This window comes from Seriola dumerili, unplaced genomic scaffold (genome assembly GCF_002260705.1).
Source record: "Seriola dumerili isolate Sdu_G_001 unplaced genomic scaffold, Sdu_1.0 BDQW01000122.1, whole genome shotgun sequence".
In the NCBI taxonomy this organism is placed as follows: Eukaryota; Metazoa; Chordata; class Actinopteri; order Carangiformes; family Carangidae; genus Seriola; species Seriola dumerili.
This window is the reverse complement of record NW_019174377.1, coordinates 1,896,975-1,916,044: the sequence shown is the minus strand read 5'-3', so window position 1 is coordinate 1,916,044 and position 19,070 is coordinate 1,896,975. Positions and strand designations below refer to the sequence as shown.

At 39.4% G+C, this 19,070-nt stretch overlaps 1 protein-coding gene across 3 annotated transcripts in view; it reads right to left on the bottom strand.

Moving 5' to 3' along the window:
- The window catches only part of gria4 (glutamate ionotropic receptor AMPA type subunit 4), a 97,018-nt gene that overhangs the window by 30,269 nt on the left and 47,679 nt on the right, over positions 1 to 19,070 (bottom strand). For 2 of the 3 annotated variants that reach the window (XM_022748471.1, XM_022748469.1), the window contains exons 8-12: positions 14,328 to 14,495; positions 13,610 to 13,714; positions 12,607 to 12,717; positions 3,259 to 3,465; positions 798 to 1,013 (exon numbers count right to left, since the gene is read on the bottom strand). In XM_022748471.1, coding sequence (XP_022604192.1) covers positions 798 to 1,013; positions 3,259 to 3,465; positions 12,607 to 12,717; positions 13,610 to 13,714; positions 14,328 to 14,495 — 807 coding nt within the window. Of the gene's footprint in view, positions 1 to 797; positions 1,014 to 3,258; positions 3,466 to 11,040; positions 11,077 to 12,606; positions 12,718 to 13,609; positions 13,715 to 14,327; positions 14,496 to 19,070 lie in introns of those variants that run through there. The other variant, XM_022748472.1, reaches the window with a different exon arrangement.

The following is a 19,070-nucleotide window of genomic DNA, read 5'->3' as shown; positions in this document are numbered from 1 at the left end:
AAGACAAAAGACTTGTGGAGATATATCAATATAGCAAATAAAAAGGAATTTAAGGCCTTATACAGACAGAAGCAAATGAACAGAGCGACAAATTTGTTCAGCGATGATCGTAACGGCTAAATAACACAAACAAAACCAGAGAGGGCGAATTTCTAGGAAGAGAAAAATGTCTCCTTGAATATGCAGACACTGTGGTATCACAGGATTAATGCCAACATGACCTCGAAAATGTGAACTTGCATTTCTTAAATCTTTCATTAAATATTTGCATGGCTTGCATACAGAGCTGTCTGTGATGTGATTTCTATGCAGACAGGATGCCTTTAAGTAGCTAATGATTTCCTGGACAAAAGCTTTCTGAAACACTGTAAAACACATTGAGGCTGAGGAAGATAAAGACGATGTCAACATACTTGAAAAATGATTAACTGCATGAATTTATTGAGGGGTTTTAAGAATCTGTAAAACATCCAGACAGTGTATTCTCAGAAGCATCAATATGCATGATCACTCCAGGTTATTATGTCATCATAAAAGGGCATGTAACATTAAAACCTGCCATGCAAAGAAGAAGTCATCTCATCGCCTCTATCTATATTGATGATGGAAATGTGACCTATTAGGATCACATGCTGTAGCTCACTGACTCTGAATTTTGTTTTTTTTTTTTACCCAGGAAACTAAATAAGAGCGCTACACTTTCATCTCTGAACCCAAGTCTTTAATAACTCTTCCAACTGTTACAGTCCAGTCCACCCAGCTCATCCTCTGATTTCTAGTCTTCAACAATTACTCACCAAAAACAGCACGACGCTGACTCCAATGTAAGCGAACACTATGCACATCCAGATCTCGTAGGCCAGTGGGTCCAGGAAAGAGAAAACGCCTGGTTTAGACTTCTGGGGCTTCTTGATCATGATGGAGATACCCAGAGACATGAAGGGCTTCGAGAAGTCGATCACTTCTTCTCTCACCAGAGTGATGGTCAGCGGAGCCACAGCGATTTCTGCTTTCTGCAAAAAAAGAGGGGGTGGGGAGAGAAGAATGTGTTTTGTGTAGTTTAATGATGTGGTAGTGCAGGAGACTTGCAGCAACTACATGCAAAAGAGTCTGTGAACTCTGATGTCTTTAGAAGGAGAAAGATAAAAGAAGGAGGAGGAGAAATAAAAAAGCAGGTATAGTAGACAAGATCAGTATAGGATAAGTGGAGTTTGAAGCAGGAGCGACGCAGGGAAGGAAATGGAGGAAATAAGGGAGGCAAAGAAGGGGAATTGGTGCTGTGGATGAGAGAAGACGGGGGAGATTGAAGGGGTTGAAAGAGAGAGTAGAGCTGCAGGGAAAACCAGTAGAATGACAGAGAAGTAATTCATACATAGGCATGAAAGTGACACTGCCAGAATATAAATTAGTCAGCAAGCTCATCCACATCTGCATGTGTGCTCACACACACACACGCACGCACGCGCACGCACACACAAACACACACGCACACACACACACACACACACACACACACACACACACACACACACACACACACACACGAAATCTGTAAGAGTCAAAAACATCATTCATTCAGCACACTGAGTATCTGTTTCTGAGAAGCTAAGTGTGTCTAAACAGTGTCTGCAGTCTTAACGGAAAAAGAGGCGACAATAACAGCATATCAAATAACCTCCTTCTCTACAAGGAGTGAAGATGTTACGATGTACGGAGAATAAACAGCAAAAGAAAGACAAGGAAATCAGAAGCGATATGGAAAGAAAACAGGGGAGGAGAGGGCAGAGAAATATCAAAAAAACAACAAAAAAAAACAACCCACAATGCACAACAGAGGGAGATGAAATAAATTAGAGCAAGACAGCAGGAGAGACAAAAGTACACAACATGAAAGAAAAGGAGATGAAAGTCACACAGATAAACATAAAGTAAGGGACATAAAGATATAAAGGCAACTGTGAAGAGACGTGGAGGACAAAGGGCTGAAATCTTCCCTATGTGGCAGAGGAGTCATTGGAAAGGACGGCGAGTGTTGGGAACAAATCAGACCTGATTAGTCAATGTAGCCGTTCTGCTGTGTCACCTTCCACTATACGGATTCTGGAGGCTAATTAATTCTGTCGCTGTTCTGCAGCAACGTCTCCACTTTCACTCTTCCGCAAAGTGACGACTGACATTGTTTTCTGCATGCTGATAAAGTTTGCATTGAGACAAGCGATGTGAAATCCCAGACTGTGCAAGGGCGTCAATGGCATAATTAGCACGCTTGCCAAAATTCTCAAGAAATAAGCGTAGCCTTCCAGACACAGCATCTCTGCGGCAGACTGACACGGTAACTAAGGAGACGCAGAGCTCAGAGAGTTAATGTCCAACATGAGAGTTATTTTGAGCCTTCCTCAGCTCAGCGTGAACGACTATGGCGGGGTCACAATAGCTGGATCAAATAAAATTCAATGTAATAGCCCTGCAGTACATATGACCTCTATGAAGATTACAATATTGAAGAACTGTTGCTACAGAAGTGTTGATACAACACATTTTCTGTGCCCAAAATGTGTGATATTGCTGTACTGGATTGCATTGCAGTATGTGGTTAAGTTGAACCTGTTATATTCCCCTATCCTCTATAGTACATTTTCATAAATATTTGAACATATTACATTATGGGTTATTGTGTATAGATTATTGACATGAAGTAGAGATTGAATCCACTTTTTCAAATGGGGCTGTAACACAACATCTTGAAATTAATCTGTAAGACAAATGATAGAAAATTAATTTTAAACTATCATGGTAATCAAATAATCGCTTACCCAGGTTTACTGTAAAACTCATCTTTTGTCTCCGTGCTATTCTCCCTCCTGCTTTTGAAAGTTGGGTAAACATTCAACTGACTGATGCTTTGGCAACTACCAACACCAATTTTTTTTCTATTCTATTGTTTTTGTATGAACTTTCTAATAATTTCTTAACTTCAATCCTGTTGTTGTAATACAGTAACCAATGTTTGTAATGTATTTTATCCTGTAAGGAATGCCAGAGACTCTTTGGGTGATGTGCACTATAGATAAACTGAAGTTGAATTGAATTGGATTAACAGCAATTAGAAGACATCGTCATCTTTTGGAGCTGACATCTCCTGATAGGAACACTTTTCTGGCTTTAGATAGAGATAGAGACAAAAAAATGAAATAATTGACCACAAAAGCTACTGACAAAAAAATCAATAAAGTCCAGATATTTTCCATCCAAACTTACCCCATACACGAGCTCTCCGACCATGCCGTTCCATATCTTCGTCTCTGGATCTCTGGCTCCATATTTCCCATCCGGTACAATGGAGATCTTGTATTTGATTCCGATGTGTTTGGCAATCTCTGAAGCCAAGTCCACACAGTATCCCTCGTATTGGTCGTTGCCTTCATAGAGCTCCCAATTCTTCTTTAGCATCACGTAGGGACCCTCCTACAAAACCAGCATAAGGGGAGAAAGACACAACTGTTTGGAGGAACATGACAGCAACGCTTATTAAAAGAAGGGAAATGAAAATTTATCAAGAGGAGCCCACAGTTTGGTTGTAAACACTGCACCAGGGAAAATCACATACAAAGAAAAATGACAAAAATGAAAATGATTTCTCTGAAAAAATATAGGTACATACATTTTCAAAAGAAACTTATATTACTTTTTTTTTTTTTATCATACACAGAGGGGCACAGCTCTATGCAATACACCAATGCAATGTTGCTGACAGAATTCAATTCTACTGTAAGAAATGAACCTGAAAACCAACAGATATAAAAGCAGAATTTTGATCAAAACATTAGAAATCAAAACTATATATGCACATTGTCATGGGAGACTAATTTTACCGCAGATGTAGGACAATAAAGGCAATATAAAAGTCACATGTGAATGTTTTTAAACTGTTAAAGGAGACGGACGTCTCTCAGGTAACCTATCTTGTCAAGAAAACACAACAGCCACCAAAACCTGACAAAAACTGCTGCACAGTTTATAAAAAGGGAACAAATATTAGAGCTGGATTTTAAAAGGCCATGTCTGAGGTAGATGTTTTATATCTTGTATTTCTGACTTCCACTGCCTTGTTTTATGCCTTTGTCTGACTCTACATGACTCCACTGGGACCTTCACCTGACTCAGAACAACACCTACGCTGAGAGGAGAGAAATGTACAAGAGAGAGGATGGAAGAAGAAGGAAGGGAGGGCGACTGCTGCTTTGATAATGTGTGGTAAGAGGTAAAATGATTGCTGTGCGTGCAGTTAACAAAGATGAAAGCAAGGGCAGAGTTTAATGTTGCCTTGTGAGATGGTGAGTGCATTATGAATGACACATGCACACAGACACAGGCATCTACATGATCACACAGAAATAGCACACACATTACAGTGGCTCTGATTTGTACAGGGGAAAGAAACACACACACACACACACACACACACAAACAGACTTTTGAGTGACAGCATATCCATCAGGAGCAGTGAGTTATGGTTTTATGCCTGAGGCTGCTCATCCTGTAATCCAACTGAAACCAAGCCTATTAAAATGCTATCAAACCCTTTTTAATCAAAGACTAATCTCATCTAATTAATCAAGCAGGCTTTTATAATATCCAACACTCCCAAGCTATGAAACGGTTTATGGAGATCATAAAACACAATAAAAAATGATAACATGTTTTGTATTGAATTCTTCATTCAGGAAATTGGTTCACATTGGAAACAAGAAGAGTGAAATCAAAGGGGATTTTTAGACAGACATGTTTTAAAAGGTGTCAAACGAGCATTAAAATGACTGTTACAGAGGCAACAGGAAATCTTCATCTGGTGTTTAAACTGAATTACATTGAGAGCAAGTAAAGAACAAGACAGGCAGAGGGTTTAAAAAATCATACAATTGAAACTGAGTAACACAAACAAAACCTAGAAAGGGAAGCTGGATTACGAAATTGATTTTCTTTCTCTATAGTAAGGAGTTTGAAATGTAACCATTACCTTTCATACTTGTGTATAACCAATAGGTAAACTAGGGAGAAATTATTTTCTAAATAAATAGTCAATGTACTAAAAATATTGTATGTAAAAATATTTGTCACGTACTTTAGTTTGTGACCAAACACCTGCAAAACTGATTACATTCCCTCTGTTTATTGCTAATTATCAAATGTCAGCATGCTAACACACTAAACTAAGAGAGTGAACATGGTAAACATCATGTCTCATAAACATCAACATGCCATCATTGCCATTTTGACTATGTTAGCATTCTGACATTAGCATTTAGCTAAAAACGCCGCTGTGCAAAAGGCATACAGCCTCACAGAGCCACGAGCATGAATGTTGATTCTTCTTGTTTTTTAAATCCAGAAAGTTCAGCCTCATTTTCTACCTAATAATTCACACTCTGTTCACACCTGGAATTATCACGTGTCTCCGGTAGACAGCTCTGAGTACAGGTGTGAATGCACCCGAGACGCTACGAGGACGCACTGAGGACGCATGTGAGATCCAATCACTCATTTGGACGACATTTGGAGGTGGTCTCAGCGACATGTGGTGTGAATGTAACTCAACTGACGTCCTCTGCCACAGTCTAATTAGTCCTACCACAGTTTCATAATGAACCAAAAATAGTTTTACACTTCTCACAGTGTTTCTCATACACTGATTTATTTGTGGCTGCCACAATATCAACATTGACTGTCACATATTGATTTTCTATTTTTTTTTTTTTTTTTTTTACTGTTTGAAATGACTAAAACCGTATTTCATTGCGGAGCTGTGGACAATGCATTGATTCACTCAGCCCCTCCTCCTCTCTGTCTCTCATACACACACACAAACACATTAACAATGGACCCGTTTGTCATAGTCAAACTGGCTAAAAACAACAACGCATTTGGTCTTTGCAAACAGAAATTACGCACATGTTTATTTGCATATAGAGCGGAGAAGTGAGATCCGATCACAAGTGGTTACTCGGACGCATGTGGAGACGCATTTTAATGCCGGGTGTGAACTAACAGACTTAGAACTGTCCACGTGTGAGTGGATGTTAATATCAGGTCTGAACAGGGCCTCAGTTTTCTTCCTCTTTTCGAGTAATAAAAATAATCTTAAATTTACATATGAAAGGTTGAGAAAGAGACACACATTTTAAAAGAAACAAAAACACCCAAAGCAATACATTACCATATTTCTCAGAAACCATTATTCAGTCATCATTATAACATTTGTTAAAACAAAATACACGTCTTTGAAAAACAACCACAGAAATAAGAATTCAGTTCTTCATTTAAGCTGAACATTTTTCTCAAACACTTCATCATCAAATACAAAAAAAAAAACTGGGCCCATTGTGTTCAGTGTCAGAATATACAAAAGCGTTTCTCCTAAAATGTCATTATCAGAGCCATTAGCAGGTCCCGGGGCGCTCATTCCATTGACTCAACATGAATCATAGTGTTAATGAACAGCAAAACATTTCCAAGTAAATTCCCTCTAATAGATCAACACAGCCATCAAGACTGCTCTGGAGAAGGGATCAAGACAAAAAGAAATTAAGATGCGAGCAGAAAAACATGTTTTAAAGTACAACCCCGCTGATTTAAAAATGTAACCTATATAGTGAATGATTACATTTCTTTTTTTTCAATTCAGTTTTTACTGTTTTGCAATCATAAACTATTCCAACCATATAAACTGCGCAAAGACCAACCAAATACTACTGACAAAAATGTGACTTTACAGTTTGTGAGAGAACATGGTTGAATTTTGTGGCAGAGATTACTTGGTGCCTTTCCTCAGGTGAATGACACTAAGCTGCCTGTGACATTTGGTGCATGCTTCTACAAAAACAACTCCATATGAACACAAAGTCAAAGATAAACCAGAAACTTTCTACAAAATAAAAGCAAATTAGACTTTATTATGAGGGAATATTAAGCTTAGGTTCTTTTTAAGCAAGTCATGAAGAATGAATGATAATACTGTAACCAATGATGTTAGTTAAAAAACATTAAAATGCTGCCGTACTGGGCAGACTGTACAATGAAACGCAAATTCAAGAGTCTGGAGCCATGAACAGACATTTTTTTATACAGACTTTTTTTTTTCTCCCAATCCATTAGGTGATAGAAAACACCAGCTTTATATATAAATATAAAATATACAATAGATCCTGGGGCAATTAATATTAATTTCACAGTTATCATGGTAAATTTTAAAGGAATAGTTCAACCTTTTGAGAAATATAATTATTAGCTTTCTTGCTGAGCGTTAAATGAGTAAATTGAGTCCCTTTCTCATATCTGTTTGCTAAATACGAAGCTACAGCGAGGAGACGGTTAGCTTCATTTATCACAGAGACTGCAGGAGTCTTGTCCTCGAGTTTTGTCTTCACAATGAGACTGATAGGCAAACTGGCAGAAGTCACTGCCCCTAGCTTAGACTCAGATACAGCACATACAAGAAGAGTGGTAGACCAGAAGTGTGTTCACATATTGATTATCAACTGATTCTCTGATTGGTTATAAAGGTTAACATCGAGATATGTTTTGGGGCATATTTCAACTAAAAAAATTTGTTTTAAAAAAGTTACATACAATAGCTTTTAAAAACACAAACTATAACGTTGTAATTAGTGAGCTTTAAAGGTGCCAATAAACAGATTTTTGTATTTCCAGTTTTCGTGCTAAGCTAAGCTAACCGGCTGATAGCTCCAGCTAGATATGATCTTCTCATCAAACTCTCAGCAAAATTAAAATCCTTTAAGCATATTCATTCACAGCTATAATTTGCACTGGAATGTAAAAGATGATTTCTGATTTTCTCCATGTCAGAAGCACAAACAGGTGCTTTGTATTGATTATTGACCTCCACATATCTAATGTCTGGATTCTACAGAGGAAGATTGTGATTGTCAGGAGCCATAAAAAATTTAAGTGCTTTTTTGCTTAATTTTCCACCTTAAATCAGTGAATCTCAAGGGGAATAATTTCCTTAATTTATCTTAGCAGAATGCAGCCATCTCTGTTTCCTCCTTCATCAAATTACCCACAGGTTGTTAGAAGGTCAAGTGTTTGAAATCAGATCAGGCTACTTTGTTGACTTAATTTAGTACAATGTAAGCAACTATACATAAACAGACACACACATACAGACACACACATACCAATGGGAGCTCTGCCAACAGTGGCACATTTTCACTTTAAAGGATCCTTGGTTTATCAGTTTGCCCCAGACGCTTTTGTCTCGGTGTGAAGGTAGTAATGCCAACGCTGTGTGTGGTTGTGTTTGTGTGTGTACTGGATGTTAGTGCACGTAGCTACTGCTGGGAGGAAAGCATCATGTTTTGGTGTAATGTGGCATCATGAGTCAGAGCATGGCAAAAAAAAAAGAAAGGTGAAAAAGAGCAGAGAAAAGAGGGGCTAAAGATCAGGAGGTTGAAAGGAAAAGAAAGGGAGCGAATTGGGAAGAGAAATTGGTGGAAAAGCATCTGGAGAGAGGGACGTGTGGTGTGCTGGCTGCATGAAACTACAGAAGAAAGATGAAGGCACAGATCAGAATACAAACAGAGATAGCTACGGGGAGAATAGACGACAGATAGAAACAGAAAAAAAAAGGGAAAGTGAGAAGGAGAGATAAAGAGAAAGGGAGAATATGACAAAATGAAAAATGGAAAGGAAGGGAGAGAGAAAGAGAGAGAGGGGATGGGCTAAAAAAGACAGATGTAAAGAGGGAAAATGGGTGGGCGAAAGAGGGAGAATGGCTTTGTAGAAGCAAATGGTTGGGGCTGATAAGACATGAAACACTTCACACTGGAGCCAAAAAGGCAGACAGGACTTGCTATGTAAGCCAGTTAGCCAGCCAATGAAAAATACAGGCACCCAACTGGACGGTCACCTAACTGTCCAGTCATTCATTCAGGCTGCCAACTGGACACTCAATCAGTTCAGCATTTAAAAAGCCAGACTGTCACATAACGAGTTAGCCAACCACAGAAACATTTAATCAGCCTGCGGGCATTCATTTAGATGCAGGGGGGAGGCAAGCCAGGCAGTCGGTTAGTCACAGTCCGTTTGATTCAGTCAGTTGGTCAATCAGTTCATTCATTAATTAATTACTGCGGTTACAGTACATAATTATCTATCCAGTCACATATTTGGCCAGTGAGTCAGCATGATTATCTCCCAGCTATTCAGTCATTAAGGGAGAAAGGCAGTTCAGCAATCAGTCATTTGACCAGTCAACAGTCAGTCAGCCAATCCACTACCCAGTCTGTTAGTCACCATGTCAGTTGATCTGTCACCAAGTCAACTTGCTAGTAAAACAGCTTTACACCCAATTAGTCAGCCAGCCATAAAGGCAATCACAAGCCAGTCAGCTGCTAAGTAAGTCAGTTGATCAGGCAACAAACCAGCCAGTCCAAAACATGCCTGGTTGTCTGTCTAACCTTTGGTTCAGCATGTTAACAGAGTCACCAACCACTTAGTAGATCAACCTGTCAGCCTTTTTTAAAACTCCCTCTTAAACCAGCATACACAATACTTTTTGTTAGTCACAGTCTTGGTTGTAGCAGTTGGTTGGTTGGAGAATATTTTTCCAAAGCCAACATTTTCAGAAGCTTGTATATTTTATCTTCTCTTTTATACAATTTGACGTATTTTATAAAATCATGCAAATCATGTACCGTCTACGTATAGAGGAGATTATAAATATACCATGGAGGAAAGTTTAAAGGCTAATTTAACTTATTAGTAGTCAGATACATCAGAAACAAACGATTGTCATATCCACAGGGGCTGTGTTAAGAGTTAACAAGCCCTGCGAGTGCACATTAGGCAAATTCAAACAGGCTTAACAATCAATCCCTACCAATGCACTTTGCTCATACTGACTTTAATTGAGTAAATGTGCATGTGTTTTATACATGCATGTGTATACATTACTTGAAGGCTTACGAGCCTGCATGTATGAATGACCAGCAGATAAGCTTTTGTGGAAATGTGTGTATGTACAGTATCCCTTCTCATTTGTCATTTGGGTGATGGCAACAGTGTCACATCAATGTGTTTTTCAGGAGAGTTTTTTGAACATATTATACTTTCACACCTTTAGAGTTAAAAAAAACAATTGCAACGTCAGTATGAAAGTAACATCAAACACAGGTTAAAACATAAATAACGGTGTCATTTCAATTTCAAATTTCAAATCTTTCTGCAAGTGTTAGTGTTGAATACCCAAAACTAAAAGAGCTTCTCCACTTTACCCTTTCATCCAGATGTGAGGATTCAGAAACCCTCTCAGAGCAACTGAAATGCAGCAGAGGAAAGTTGACTGAGTAGGCATGACTGAGTAGATTTACAGAGTGACGGAGCAGAAAGATGAAGATGGAGGGAGAGTGGTATCAAAAGGTGAGGGCTGCAAAATGCAGGACTGACACGAACACCTGCCCTTGTGTCACTCTCCTCCCAAAAAGAAAGAAAAAAGTAAAAGAAAACATAGAAATAATTTGTTGAGGTAATTCCTCCTGCAGGTGCTCTATAGTGTAACAGAGAATGTGGTGGTGATTGTGGTGTCCTCAGAAAGAGTGAAAGAATCTGAATTAACAGGCCTGTCCAATGGTCTGGTGATTTTGCACAGCTGAATGTCAAATCTTGACAGCGGCCACAGAATCCCTCGCAGAGCTCTTGTCCGACTGTGGCTTTTGTCATGGGAGGAAGACAGGAGCGCAGTGAGCAAGGCATCCTGGTGTCTCACACACAGGCTCAGTGCCAACCACTTCTAAACAAAGAAATCATTTCCATACAAAAAAAAATTAAAAATCATCTTTTCAAACAAATTAGACATTAAAAAAAAAAGGCATCATGACGAAACGAAAACAGAGCACACTGTGTCCTTGTATAGAGCTTTAGAGACACTCAGTCTATCAGTCTGTCTGTCCTCTGTCTTTCCCGAGGGTTTGCAACTCAGGTGAGTCTGCTTGTCAGTCTGTTGCTCTGTCTGCAGACCCGCCATCAGTGTCGCAGCAGAGGCTTCCTCATCATCAGAGGCTGCAAAGAGGAGGAGGTGGCTGAGCTAACATTAGCCAAGGCCTGCTGAGGTCACCATCCACAGAAAAATATGCAGGTGGGGGAGGCATGGAGGTAAAAACGAGGGGCTTGTGGGGGGTTGAAGAGATGGGTGGAGTTAAAGAAAGACAGCAAGGCACGGTGAGAGAGGGAGAGAGAAAGAGAGAGAGAGAGAGCGAAGGGATAGCAGCGTTGGAAAAAGTCAGATGACAGACAGACATGGGAGGGGTGCAAAAAACAGGGAAGGAACAAACTTCGAAAAGATGTATGCGGTATGAGTTTAGACTCCCCATTTTACACACTCATCTCTTTTACAGCTACACACAATGAATGTGATTAGAAACACAAGCCAAACAGCCATACGAACAACAACAGTCTGATACAATTTTCTATTAACATAATAGACATGTATTCGAAATAGGTTTTTGTAACAGAATAACAACTTGCCTTTTAATTTATTTGACTGCATTGATGTGTTTGTATTTGCTTGTCTTGGGTCTGGCTCTAGGCACCACAGCACACACTGCAGCAGCGTTTAATACATTGCCAGTTGAAGTGTGCGTGTCTGGAGGTGGGGCTGTCACTGGGGACATTTAGTGCAGCTGAATTCATTTTTCTGAAGCCTTTCCTGCAGCATGTGTGGTTGTTTTCCTCGGTGCAGACCTGACTGGTTACTATTGTGTCTGACCACTGGGGGCACTTTATTATCAAGGCAAAAGCTTTGAACAGTCTTTTAGATATTTGCTCACATCGTGACATTTCCTTAAGTGCAATGACAGATATTTTGGACATACTTATGAGTTTGCTGGATGAAGCAATGTGCCTTGAAACAAAATACTGAACCGCTGAAGCTCAAGCATCTGTGACTTGTTTTTATCTCTGGGCTGAAATTAGTCTTTTGAGTTGCTTTCACTTGCATCATTTTGCATGCCCAATTGAATTAGACTGATTGCATTTACAGGAAGGGGATGGCCACCATAAAAAGGCTGCAGATGGGTGAAGTGAAATCAAATGTAAGCAGAGGATGTGCACAAATCTACCGATTAGCCCTCCTTTATCCTTGTTGGTAGAGGAAAGAGGAATAATTAAACCGGGCTGCAGACTGGTGTCTGTTTGAAAGCCATTAGAAGAGACTGGACTGAGGTCACTCCTAAATGGTGATCTGAGGTCAGTTTTAGATTTGCCTTCTAATGAGACATTAGTGTAATCTTCCAGCTGGACAAGTGCCACTCCCTCCTGGCTGTGCTGTGAGAGCTCTCTTCAACCCGTACAGCTCATCCAGTACCAAGCTGATTTTTTTCTAATTCTGCCACACGGCTTGTATCCCCTGGTTTCCCGACACTGAACACATCTTTTGAGGCCACTAAGGCAAATGAACCCCAGATTTCCATGGCCGTGGTTAATTGGAATTAATTGGAAAGACAGAGATTTGGGTGAAGCTGATCCTTTAACAATTACAATCACACAGTACCCCAACTATGTAGAAATGAAAGCAGTCAGAAGGTACGTTACCATGATGGTGGTCACGACTACAGTCCGGTTCTCCATCGCTGAGCTGTCATTAGACAGGGCATTTTCATTCTGGACCAACACAAGTTTGTCTATGTCGTTCCAGTAGCCGATCTGGGAGAAACAAGAGAGAGAGGATATGAATGAGAGTGACGGGATGAAAATACAGTTCAATCAATCAGTCTTTATAGCACAGTTCAAACAAATATGAAATTTAAGGTGCTTACGATAAAATCAAGATAGAGAAAAAAAAACAATAAAACAGACATAAAAAAAGGAAGAAATAGAAGCTAAGTGAGATGGAGAGAAAGGAATGGAAAGCAAAAAAAGAGTCAACAGAATGAGCTCACTCCAGCAAATTTCCCATTGGAACTGTAGAAGATATTGAGAGATATTGAGCGTGAGCCAAGAACTTTCAATAAACACACATTGCTGTCGAAGGAACACTTGAGTAGCTGGAACATAGTGTTATTTCTTTATTATACAGTAGGAGCTACATGTATGCTTTTTTTCCCAGTAAAGAAAAAATTATGAATACTTTCAACCGGAGCTTTATCCTCCTACTTTTTGCAATCATGAAGAAGAATTATGTTAAAATATTCCTTATTTACGCCACTGCAGAGTTTTATGTGCCCCCAGGTTGTCTGGGAGCTGCTCCAAAAAGCTATTAAAACACAAGCTGCAATGGTTCAATTGTAGTTATTTGAAGATATTTATGAATGCAGTAAGACAGTTATTAATTAAGAATTATGGAGAAAATTATGCAGTAAATGTTTTAATTTTTAACAATCAACCATCATAAGGGATACATGCAACACACACTGAAACAGTAACAGTAACCTCATGTCCTTTCAGCAGAGATTGAAAATAACTTTCCCGCTGAAGAGTCACATTTGCTGAAAAAACTGGCTTTTAATAAGTTGACAGTGGTATGTTTTCGATGGCGTTCAAATCACACATTCAAAGTGGTGCTTATCTTTGTTTCTTAGCCATGCGGTGAGTTTACCTTGCGTGGTCCGTTGCTCTTCAGTTCAAACACGTCCATGGTGTAGTTGACCCTCCGACCATAGTGATCAAACTGAATGTTCCCAGTCAGGCCTTGAATGCGCACCTGGAGTCAGAGCAACAATGATAGTAAGGACTGGTAAAAAAAAAAACAACAAACAAATAAAAGCCTCTGAGTGTAAATTCACTGGATGGCTATTGCAGAAAAACAAATTTTGTCCGCAAACAGTATCAAAACTTGGGTCATAACTATTTTAGATTAAAGACTTGGTTGTGGAGTTATGGCTAGAATTATAACCAGGCTAAGGTTAGAGTAAGACACATACTGCTTGTTGCAAATATTTATCATTGTTAATATTAGGTTCCCGAGAAGTGATTGGAAGTCAATGCAATGTCCCCATAAGTATAGCAATACAAGTTTGTGTGTTAAGTGTGTGTGGACTCTTGTGGCTTCTCCATCAAAGTCCCAACAAGAATTTAAAATACATAAATGTCAGCATGGATTTCTGGAACATGCTCTCCTTTTCCATGCCAGCTGTTTTGTTGGCACAGATACTGTATGTGTGTGTGTTTGTATGTGAGTGTGTGTGTGTGTGTGTGTGTGTGTGTGTGTGTGTGTGTGTGTGTGTGTGTGTGTGCATGTGTGTGTTTGTGAACATCTGTCTAACTGTTTGCCAACCCATCCACACTAAACCATACAACATCAAAATTGTGCCAACCTGTTTGAGTGCACGTTCCATATCTATTCCTTGGTTCCAGGGAGCAGCTGGATTGGCGAGGCAGTCGCCAGCGTTGCCACGGCGACTGATATCAATTTTTTGACGGCGAAGGGTGCGGAAGGCCTCGGCCATCACAAGGACGCCATCGTATGTTAGAGAAGAGGTATACTGAAGAATAGGAGGAAAAACAGATAGAGGGAAGAGGCAGAAAAAGGAAAAGAAACATTATCATTTTGACGAGTTTGGAAACTGTTTTTGACGGGAAAATAAATACTATTTCCTTGTCAGTCAAAGTACATAGTATGGCAGAAGTGAATCCTCTCAAATAATTAATTCTCAGGTAAAATTTGAAATGAGAGAGGCAGTTTCCTGTAAAAATGTAATGACATCCTGACTTTGCTCAGGGTGAATCCTGGGCATAGAATAGCCAAAGCCCCAATTTTTTTTTTGTTTTTTTTGACCAAATACAGCTGAGATATACTGTATCTACATACATTTTTTTTAATTATAGACTGAAAATATGGATTTGGTCATGATTTACCCCTGTTTTTAAAGACTTAACTGATAAAACAAACCTGTAACATCAGAAAACATTAACTTACATTTAGCTAGCAGTCTGTGAATCAACTTGAGAGTCATAGTTTTTTCCAGTCATGTGATCTGAATTTTTGTGGTGACCTCCGGCCATCCTACCTCCATATGCACTAACTTCACCAGAATGTAAACATGCTGACCTGTGCCTCAGTCTATCTCAGTGCTCTGACATTTATTTTACTTCCACAGTTAACTGCAGTGACCATCGATCAACACCACTGTAAATGTAACATCAGTGTAAATGTGCCAGTTTTAAATGGGCTTATAGTTTTCAAATACAGTCTCTGGGCAGGACGTGGAAGCCATTAAAATGAGATTAAAATGTGTTCATCAAATCATATTGTAAACCCATTCATTTACTCCACTCTGTCCGGAATGGTGGCAGTGGTGAAATTTGGATTCATAACAAGATTTATAAATGTGACTTCATTGGGTTATATTCTAAAACAGGATGATAGCCAAGGACGCATAATTGAACAGGCCTACTGGGCAGAGTCTCTGGTTTGAATGACTGTTAACATTTCTTACTGGGAATGGTTGGGAGGTCAATCAAACTACTATAAAGGGACTAAAAACAGATCCAAAACAAAAGGAGACACAAAACGGCCAAAAATTAGTCTCTTTGAATCTGTGACTCTTCCTCTTCTGTAGGAGGTGTGGTGGCCTTTAACACGTCTGTGCCCAGGGACCCATTATCACATAAACCATCCCGAGTGAGTAGGAGTAAATTACAAAAATCCAATGTGTGAAGGGACCTTTGAAATGTGATAGAAAGAATAAAAAAAGGCTAAGAGTTTATCAGTATCTTTTCTCTAATGAAACTCTTAAAAGTGGTTGTGATCTTGACAGATTGACAAATTCATTATAGGTAAGAAACAGCACAGCAGGGAACAGCAGCACACACTCAGCAGCAACACTCATACCCAGCCCACACACAGACACACAGCACCACACAGACACAGGCAGTCAAACACACAGCAGGCTGCCTTCACATCACGGCAGAAACAAGAGGCGAGATGAAAATGGGAGGAAAGAGGGAAACTCTGCTGATGCTCTCCACGCCTCTGCAGGTAGTTTTCTGTCTTACTGACATCCCTTGATTTGTATCCCACAAGGCGTGTTTTGGAAGGCTGCACAACCATGTCATCCTCCTTTCATCTGTCCCCTTTGAAACTAAAGAAGCCTTTAGGCGGGCAACTGACAGATGACGACTATGGAATCCAAATCAAGGGGAAAACAACAACAAAACTGAGCCAACTAGCATACTGTTTTCTGTTTCTGTCAGGAGCAGGACAGAAACACCTTTGGGACATATAGAAAACAGTGTTGGCTTTCAAAAACACCAAATTCTAGATAATATTTCTAGGATCAGTTCAAATCTCCAAGTACAGCTAAAATCCATAAAGTCATAACAGATTTCCTCTGAAAATCCTCAAATAGCATAAAACATAAAGCCTAGTTCAAGTTTACTCTACTGTTCCATATAAAGGCCAAGGACCATATTTATAAATTATGTATGCAATAAAAGAAAGCATGCAGCACTTTTCACACACAAACTATAATATAAAAAATGTATGCAGAAAATATATCTTTCTGTATTTCTGTATACAGACTTTTATGAGTGAACTGACCTGAGTGAGATAAAGCAATTAAATCTTTTCATTCATTTTGTATTCATGCATATTTTTTACACACTAGCACTGTGGTTGAGCTTTCGGTCCATCCACCACTGTGGTCCAGACTGAAATGTTTCAACTATAATTTTCATGAAATTTTTGAGAGATTTGCAAAACTAATGACAATCCCATCTGCCTCAGTTGTACTTTGTGTTTAGCACTAATTAGCAAATGTTAGCATACGAACACGGTAACTTAAGATGGTGAACAGCCTAAGTACAGCCTCACGGAGCTGTTATCATGGCTGTAGACTCTCAGTCTTGTTTTATGTGTTCTACATAATAACAATATTGACTTGTTATATGACATTGTAATCTACATCATAAAGTAAAATTGGAATATACATAAAACAAATCAGATAATTTGGAATCAATCATCAGGCAGTTACGAGTCACAACATCAGCATAAGGACACAATAATTAAAAGTTGCACCATTCGAGGACAATGCCAGTGTCAAGCTGAGGACGGCACATATCTGTTTGGTGTCCAATCGCTTGTAACTGTGCAAGTGGCCATTTGCCTCATGCATGTGTGCAGCTGAACAGGATAATATTTATGCATTTATAAATTCAGTGCAAAGACTGCTACATATTTATGCTTTTCAATGACATTAAATAACCTCATCATACACCATACTAAAGGGAACAAAATATAGAGGCAGCGTAAATGACATACGCAAAAACACACATCAATTGTTCTTGTCAAATGAGATGAGAAATTGAAGACATTAGCTTTAAATCCATTTTGAATTTCATATTTATCTTATAAAATGAGCTTTGCGCTGGTGTCTGGCAAGCATTAAATGCTTTACACATGGACAAATATTGATAAAGTACACCCCTGATTATCGGTTAAATATGCAAACACAGATGTTCTAAATCTATTCATATTCTGATCATGCAATTAGGGGAAATGTGTGAAAAAAATAGATGGAAAATGCTCAAAAAGCAGTGCAACTTGGAAAAGATATTCGTGATCATAAGCATTGTGGCGGCATTTTGATGAAGTTAAAATATTACTTTGCCAGGTCACTGATCATTTTCATTACATTTCAACAAAATCTCCAGGCACACCGGAGCTCATTTCAAGGCACACCAGTCTAGAATCGCTGGGTTAAGAGATTTTGATTGATGGCCAAAAGCAGCTAGCTCAAAATCGTGTCTCCGGTGCAAAAGGGACAAGTCCCAATAGTGCTTTTCACACTGCACATTATTAGTTCTACTTGGCCCGAGGCTATGAGTTGGCCCAAGGCTAAACTGAGCTCAGTTTTTACATAGCACCAATTAGCCTTGAGCAATTTGGAGGCATCTGTTGTCACCAGAGATATCTGGTTTTCTGTTGTTGTGTTAAATCATTAAAATCGTGTTTCTTATTTGCAAAAGGCAAAGGTAAAACATCATCTTTTGTGGTCGCAGCGGGCAGAGAACGGTTGAATGCACTTTATCAAAGATGTTTACAGTTCAGGAAGCTGAAAACAACAGCAGTTGTGTTTGTCTTGATTGTGAATATCTAAGCATGTTCACTGGGTCTATCTCTCACAAACATGCATAATAGGTTTACCTCGATTAACACACAAAGTGTTGCGTAAATGTTAAGGGACAATTGATGCAGCTGACGTCTGCTAATGAGAATTCATCAGGTGAATCTGAGAATGATGATTGGTCCATTAACACAGGTCCACGGGTGAAAAATGACATGCCGATAATAAAGGAACATGACCATCAATATATTTTTGCATCACTGAGAGACTGCACAACAAACAACATCACCTTTTATAGTTACTACGTCATGTGTCTTCTGAAAGTGGCTGCATGCCTGTGAGCGTGAGCCAGAGAGCAAGGGACAGAAAGCTGCAGCGTGATGTATTTTTAATAGGTAGGTGGACATATTTCCAGTTAATATATGCACAAATCAACCGCAGTTGGCTGCAGGTCAGTACCCGGTCAATAGAGGTGTGCGGAGGGAGGAGAGAGGGACAAAGAGACAGAGACAGAAAGGAAGGGCAGAATGGAAGAGACTAAATAGAGGCACACTAATGTGACAGAGGAAGAGACATGGATAGTGAGAGGAAATTGACACTGAGGATGGTGAATATACAGTGAGAGATACACATATATACAAGGGGTGGAATTGTGCATTTGGAGGCAAAACTGGTGATGGGGAAGGGGAACGGGAAGGGCCAACCGAGCCATCATGGAGGAACATCGTGCTGGATAGACATTACAAAGAAATCTTTAACCTGAAGAATCTGCATACATCACGTTAACCTTGACACTGAATGACAGAATCATACAGGAATCTATCTACTCAATCACAAGCTAATTCACCTGTGCTACATCCTGAGGTCACACTCTGATTGGCTAAAGAGCTGTACCGAATGTACCATATCACATATCACATCTCTGAATGGTTCGAAATGCAGCACATCACCCTGTGACTGGTTACCTGATTGAACGAGCCGTATATTTGGCTT